This window comes from Pundamilia nyererei, unplaced genomic scaffold (genome assembly GCF_000239375.1).
Source record: "Pundamilia nyererei isolate P.nyererei 1_Seehausen unplaced genomic scaffold, PunNye1.0 scaffold00012, whole genome shotgun sequence".
Lineage (NCBI taxonomy): Eukaryota > Metazoa > Chordata > Actinopteri > Cichliformes > Cichlidae > Pundamilia > Pundamilia nyererei.
The window spans coordinates 5,668,531-5,676,016 of NW_005187413.1; the positions used below are offsets into that span (position 1 = coordinate 5,668,531).

A 7,486-nucleotide genomic window follows, 5' to 3' on the forward strand; every position below is an offset into this window, starting at 1 on the left:
TTGGTCTCTTTGATCGTGGGTGTAGTAATTATATTTGGCATACACCCTGCTGTCCTTCCCTCCCTCTCCTACACACTGTGGTTTGGTAGATTTCTACAAGGTTTTAAGGGTAAATTAATGCATGTTGTTTTGTTTTTTTGTTTGTTTTTTAATAGCTGGTATCTATTAGTGTTTTTAGCATTTCAAACATAACTTTTATTAGCCTTTTCATTCAGACGTTAGTTGTTACTTCTTTCGTTGTCAGTAACAGACATAGACACTATACACTCACTGCTGGGTCAGTTGTACTCCATATTGTTATTGTTATTATTACAATTTTGTATTTTTTTGTTTTGTTGTTTTCCATTACTAGCAGTATGGTAACAAACATCTATAGTGGGACAGCCTCCGGACAGGCTCTGTTAAATGATGAGAGCAACGTTTCCTAAAATCATCTCAACCCAGCAGGCGATCAGCTCATCCCCGCAGCAGAGTGACGATCGTCTTGGGGTTTAGTTGGGTTTGGGATCCAAAGCTCATTAAGGTTTTCTTAAGATGTTGATCCATCAGTGGTACAGGATGCTACAAACGTCAGCTTGACTGAGCTGAGACACCACACAAACAGCAAAAAGTCAGCGGGGTCTTGTTTTCTCCAAAAGCATCTGAGCATCTAGCCTGTTCAGCTGCCATCTTAAAGTCACCTTGGCAGGCATTGGATGCTTTTGGGAAGCAGGGTTTGTTTACAAGAAGAGTTGGTTCGCGATGGCTCTCAAACATCTTGTTGACGCATAAAAGTGTCTTAAAGTTACGGCACTAAAAAGACGACATTACGGAAATAGCATTGGCAGACCTAGCAGAGAGACGCTAGAGAACAAAACACTTGGCTGATAATTAGTTATCTGAATTTATGGTGTGACGTTTCACCTCGCTCAACCTCCATCAGCTGACTTTTTGTGTTCCGACTTGGTGTCTAGACCTTTTTTATAAATATATATATATAAATACATATTTCTCTCTTTCTTTTCTGAACTCAAACTAGAGTGCTGCAGTCTAAGGAAATGAATTTTACTCTGCAAAGCAACCTGCGCCAAGGTGGCATACATTCCTGCTGTAGGCAACTTTGTACAGGCCTCAATGCATTCGCTATCTTTATATCAACAGGCGGAGCTAATAAGTAGTGAGGGCTACTTGTCCCCATCCCCTCCCAACAACATCTCTCGTGTCTTTGCCCGAATTAAAAGATGCCCCATTTGCCTTTTTTAAGAAATAAATTGGCCATAGTGAAGAATAAAAGATAAAGAGAGTAAAGGAAGAATTGAATTTTAATTTTTCAGGACATTTAGTGGTCTGATTTAGAGAACTTGGGGTCTTACTAGCAGTCAGTGAAAACATTACTCACCCTGCATTAAAACTACAGATTGACTTAAAGTCTCTGAGCTAAGGCAGATAGGTGGTGAGGTTTTGATTCGTTGGCTTTGTGTAATTTGTGTCAAGAATGGCAAGTACGTACATTAGAGTTCTGTACCGTGTTCGAAAGCGTCTACACATTCCAGTCTCAGCTATCAGAACCTAGAACTAGATGATGGAAGTTCTACAATGTTACCCGAGATTCACATTTAACTGGAGTTCTGTCATGTACTTGTGCTTTCTGTGACCAGTTTCGAGTGGATTGGGTTGGTGGTTTTTCGCAGGCAGAGTGTTGGGGCGGGAGGCTGAGCTTTCAGAAGCTGAGCTTTTGTAAGCGCGACCTGTGAGCCAGGACATGTTCACCTGCCACTCAGCGTTGCCTCTCCCCCCACCTCTCAGATTCAGTCAGCCTGTATGCAGTCAGTAACATCGGAACACGAGGGAAATGGACTCGGTGTCCAGAGGATTTTGTTTTTCTGTTATTCTTTCTCGTTATCATTTCACTACCACCCTGTAGGTAGGCTCTCTTTATGCTTTGGCACACACTCCCTACGCACTGTAGGAAAATCACTTAATAAAAAAAAACTTTTTTATAATAGGTAAACTATAAGACCATCATTACGCTGTGCGTAACGAATGTACAGAGAAAAAAAATCGTAGGTATTTTTTGAGGAACAATGAATTTGTTAATGATATGTAGCTATTTAATTGTTTTTTCCCTGTCCTTATATTGTAATCATTGCATTTTCTTTTTTTTTGTGAAAAAGTTGATCTTTTTTGTTTATAGAGTTTGTCTTGTTAGAGTAAAGGTTCAAGTGCAGGAGCACAGAAAACGTGTGAAACCACAATAAGCCACAGGTGTGTCGGTGACAATCGCTACTTCCATTGGTCCCCATGGTGTTCGATCATGTGACTTCAGAGACATTTGAACAAGACTTACCAGTAAGCCAAAACAAAGTTTGTTTTGCGGGCCTTTTGAGCAATTTGCATGTTTTGTGTTGTTGGAAGATTTTGCCTCTAGCCCATTCTGTCTTGCTTGCCATTTCCAAAAGAGTTCATTTTAAAAATATAAGCAAAGTCCCCATTAGTCACGGGCTAGCAGGCAGGTACAATTTCAAACAGCACGTAAGCAATAGCATTTTTTTTTTCATGACTTTTTTCATCTATAGATGGGAAATGAGTGAAGTAAAACTATCAGTCAGCATTTGTTGAATTTGCTGTTGGAACTGATGGAACTGTAGATTTGTGCTGCGGATCATCTGCTTTGGTGCCAGTCAGCGAGGCGTAGATGATCTAAGAAGCAAATTAGTTCTGGGGATGTCACTCCTAAATATGTCACCACAGTTTCCATCTGTTGAAGTCGTTTTGCATTCTTAATCAAGTTAACATGAAAATCGAGCAAATAAATCAAAGAGGAGTCGGTCTTTACTCGGACTGCACCACATTTTCCAGGTCTTTTTTTGAAGTGGAAGTAGCATGTACTTAATGGTAGTAATACTCTGAACTGTAATAAAATTTCTATCAAGATTTGTGGCTCTGTGTCTCCTACTTAAAAGGTTTTGGCAGGCCACCTTTTTTGTACGTTAAAGTAGCCTTGATGAACAATAAAGTGCTTTTAAACCACAGTCTGACTGTGTGGGTTTCTGTCTTGTAATTGTTTGGTGTGTTTGTGCTTGTGAAATGGTTACGAGAGCGGCAAACAGCTTTTTGGAAAGACTGAGCTAAAGTAAAAAGGACATTGTTGCATAGCGACATAAACCTCACAGATGTTAATAGAGAAATAATGGATTTTATTCCAGTTTTTTTTAATACAGAAGAGAAAAACAGCTCCGAGATTAATCAGAAAACAAACCAGATCCTTTCTCATGATTGAAACTCGAGTCAGTCTCCATCACTTTCATAAATATCCAAGCGTTTGTTAAAATGTACATGTGAATACACTGAATACATCACTGCAGATGAGACTTCCAGGACAATGCAGAGGAAGAAATAAACACAAAAAACATAGTTACACAAACATGTACATGCATCAACACCAACAAACCAAGAGCAATAGGTTCCACAGTTCTAATTATATCACAGTAACATCTGTATGCAAGTCCTCTCTGAGTGAAAGCTTCATAGCAACAAAGCTGGTTTAAGCATCACTTCTACTGTACGTGTCACAGCCTCTAATCAAAAGACCCCAAAAATGGATGAATCTGCAGAACTGTATTTTATTTTCAAAACGTATCCGAAGCTCTTTCTCAAACTGAATAAGTGAACAGATGTTGTAACTGCCTTGCCAAAGATCTCTCCAGTAAAATCATTAAATGTGTTGATGCAGAGACCTTGGGAGGGGATTGAAACTGTGGCACTTCAGAGAGGTTTCTTGGTGTTTTTAGACTCTTTAGTTCCAATATTTTTTGCAGGTTTTGTTGTGTTTTTGTTCAGGGACTTAAAGTGTGTTTAGACAACAGCAGGTGACAGGAACAGGTACATTCTTTAGTAAGTTCAACAGTTTTACATATCAAAAGCAAAAAAAAAAAAATCAAAACTTGTTCAGGCTTTCAGTTATTGTTTTGTTGTCTTTTTCTTAATTGCTTATTAGATTACTTCCCAGCTCTGAAGATCTGGGCCATCTTGAATCCAAATGAGGACTATTAGGAATTTTAAAGCTTTTTAAAGCCTTTTTAAAGCATTTATTTATTTATTTGCTCATGTGCTTGGTGCTCATTACGTAAACAACCTTGTCTTTGTAAATACAGGATTTACTTTAGAAAAAAGAAAGTATGGATGGATGTGTTTAGTCCTTCTGAGTGCTTGCTCCGCCAGTTGTTCAGATGCTCTCATCGTCGCTCATGTCCCAAATCTGATGAGAAGGAGACAAAAAACAGGAAAAGAAAAAATCAGCAAAGGCAAAAAGAGACAAAATTAACACATCAGTTATGTTTGTGTTTCCAGAACAGTAAGTGAGCAAAGATATTTTAAAATGTCTCTTGCTGAAGTCCACTTGCTAGCGTGCATTGCCATTTGACCATATTGCAAAGCCTAGCTGCACAACCACCACTGATTGTTGACCAATCGTAATCATGGACACATTTAGAGTTTCTCACAAGAACAACAAGCTATGGTCCAAAACAAATATGAGGAATTTAAAACTAAGAAAAGCTGGAAAAATTGCCAACAATGTGAATGTTTATGCTTCTCATCACTTCAGTCATCTGTGTACCTGACAACAGCGAGTAGCCTACTTATTTCTATGAACGCATTCATTCAGCAAGACATTAACACAGGATGGGTAATTAATTTTCCCAAGCTAAGCTAAACTCGATTCTGCGTGATATCAATTTGATCTCTTTTGAAGACGTTGGCGTGGCCCTCCACAACAGTCCTGCTTTTTCATGTACACTAAGCAGATTTATTTCCCCAATAATCTGTTTAAAATATTTCTGACTCAGATAAATGGAGTACCAGGAATTACAAGCCCCAAAATTATAGTGCAACTTACACGAAACACAATTATGTCAGAAATGTGATGCAACTCCCACATTTTCCGGAAGTGACGCAATAAAAGACACAAACACACATACACACACACACACACACACACACACACAGCTGAGCAACTTCTTCTGCATGAATCTGTCAGTAAACAACAGCGGCCTTCACATGGCAGCAGAAGTCTTCACATTCTTCCTCTGTCAGACGTAATTCGCATACCTCTGACACTTTCTGGAATGTTACACACACAACCACAAATACACGCAATTCTGACACACACACACACAGCGTCCTCTGAAAGCACGGCTTCGCGGCTTTCAGCGCTGAAACGTGAAATTCAGGGAAGAAGCAGAAATCCAACACGTTCAAATGGTTTTTAAGTGAAGCCGAGTCTCTTTGATTATCGCCTTGAACTCTATGAAGGTCATTCAGAACAAGGTCACACATCTTCCAAGAGCAGTTGCAATGAAATTTCAAAAAAAAAATTTTTTTTATTTGGTTGGTTATTATTATTATTATTTTTTTTAAATCATATATAAATTCAATAAATATGTTTTTTATTGTTTCATTTTATGCTTTTATTTTATTTTCGCTGTTGCATGATCAACTATGTTTAAATTAATGGTCAAATTTACATGAATAAAAATTAACAGCAATTATTACACCAACAGTGTAATAATTATTGCACCTGTCCTTTAAGTAGGATTTTCTATGTCAAAGAGAAGAGAGACTATACATACAGACATTATACAGAAGCCCACCCCACAGTAAGGGTGAATGCTCAGCACTGAGGGCCAATGGCTTTGCCACTTCTACTTAAAATATGTCATCAATAGTATACATAACAACTTAGCTACTTACACTATACATTTAGATTTGGCTGGTTTATGTGAAACAATCAATGTCATACACCAATTTACTGCAAGCGTAACCCTCCTGCACATTTTCCTCATTAAAACAGATTCTGACAAATGTCCAGAGATTGTGTTCTTAGATGATCCACCGAGGGGAAACATCTCTCACAGAAATGGATGCAAACAAATAAATCATTCCTGATGCCTTGTAGCTTAACAAAGGTGTTGGAGTTGTATCAAAGACAACATCATCCCGGTGTGAACATCAGCAGGTATATTACTGTGTGAATGCAATGAAATATATTTTCTCGCGGTCGGAACATTCTTGTTTAAATTACGGTTGTTGGAATAGTTAACATTTAGGGAAATGCACTATTATTGTTGTTTTTTGTGTGGTGCCAAGTCCAACAATACTGTGTTACTCCACTGTAAACACAGATAGCTTAGCATCTGCAACTGGAGAAACAGACTGGCTCGGTCACTTGGGGAAAAAAGGCTCCGCTTTAAAACTGTGTTTAATGTGTGTCAAACAGAGACGCAAAAACATGCAGCTTGTATGTTGTGGCTGATGTTTTTTGCTCTAACTATTGCTTGACCACCAACGGTTTAGCCTTCCACCTAGTAGCCTTTGTGCAATCAGCTTGTGCAACAGCACGTCTCTGTTTGGTACCAAACCTGGCAACGTCACCATTTCGGAGATTTTGACACGGCTAAAAGCGTCAGCTTCATGTCTGAATGAGCACTCGGGGGTCACTTTTTCTAAAAGTCACTGCAACAGTATTTTGAGTAACTTTCAGGAGAAGTCTGAACCGCATGTTCAAGTAACCCCCTCCACCCCTCCCCGAGAGGGACATCAAATCCTGATAGACAGAATCAGAACAGAGCAGACTGATCAAACCACGAGAGCGTCACCAACCAAAGACCAGGTCTAAAAGTGTTTGCAAAGAAACAGTTTTCCCTCTCCTCCCTACAAGTTAAGCCAGGCTTAGCACAGCTTGTCTCCAGCTATTAGCAGCCCAGGATTAGTCCTTTTTTTTCACCTTACTACAGACAGAAAGATTAATAACTGTAGTTAGATTTACTTGTATGTAAATCCCCCCATTTTAAACATCTTAACTGCCAGAGGACACCAGCTTTACTTTAATAAAGAATTTATTGATACCTGAAGGAGAAAGTTCACATTTAAATCATGAGCAGTTATAAATATGGGCCACTGAGTTCTGTTTTGGCGATGCTATACTATAGCCTCTTTGAGCCAGATTCCTCCATTATTTTTCTTTCCTCCTCATCTGACTCTATTTAAACAAGAATATTTCAGTGATGCTTTTACTTTAGCTTTTCCTGACATACCTGCTTTGACAGGAAGTAGCGTAGGTAGTGCTACACACAGTAAGGACCGCAGGTGCTCCTGCGGCTAAAAATCATGTGTGCCAGCAGAAAAAGCTGCCCAACCTGTTCCATAGCAGCTCTGCCACTACTGAATATCTGGTCTTTAAAAAAAGACAGAGTGTAGCACCAGAGCAATGCTAAGTTTTCACAAAGCTTTTTTCCCCCCTCATAAACTAAGTGTGGAAAATCAAGGACAAATTTTTATGAAAGCTGGATTTTCTGCACTTCTGCTCCACTGCTGCTGGGTAGCAGCCATCAAAAGGACAGCAAGCAAAGAGCTCTTTGAAAGGTTGTGACACTGGAGCCCCTCTCTGGATGGCTGCCATGCCACACTGATGGCGAGTATGTGGGCCTGTGTTAAATCTTTCCCGCAA

The 7,486-nt window shown here is 39.3% G+C and overlaps 1 protein-coding gene across 1 annotated transcript in view; it reads right to left on the reverse strand.

Annotated features, from left to right (window-relative positions):
- Positions 1 to 3,165: 3,165 nt before the first annotated feature.
- atg7 (ATG7 autophagy related 7 homolog (S. cerevisiae)) overlaps positions 3,166 to 7,486 on the reverse strand; it is a 56,666-nt gene continuing 52,345 nt past the window's right edge. The window contains exon 19 of the mRNA XM_005724662.1: positions 3,166 to 4,237. Coding sequence (XP_005724719.1) covers positions 4,205 to 4,237 — 33 coding nt within the window. The 3' untranslated portion in view covers positions 3,166 to 4,204. The remainder of the gene's footprint in view (positions 4,238 to 7,486) is intronic.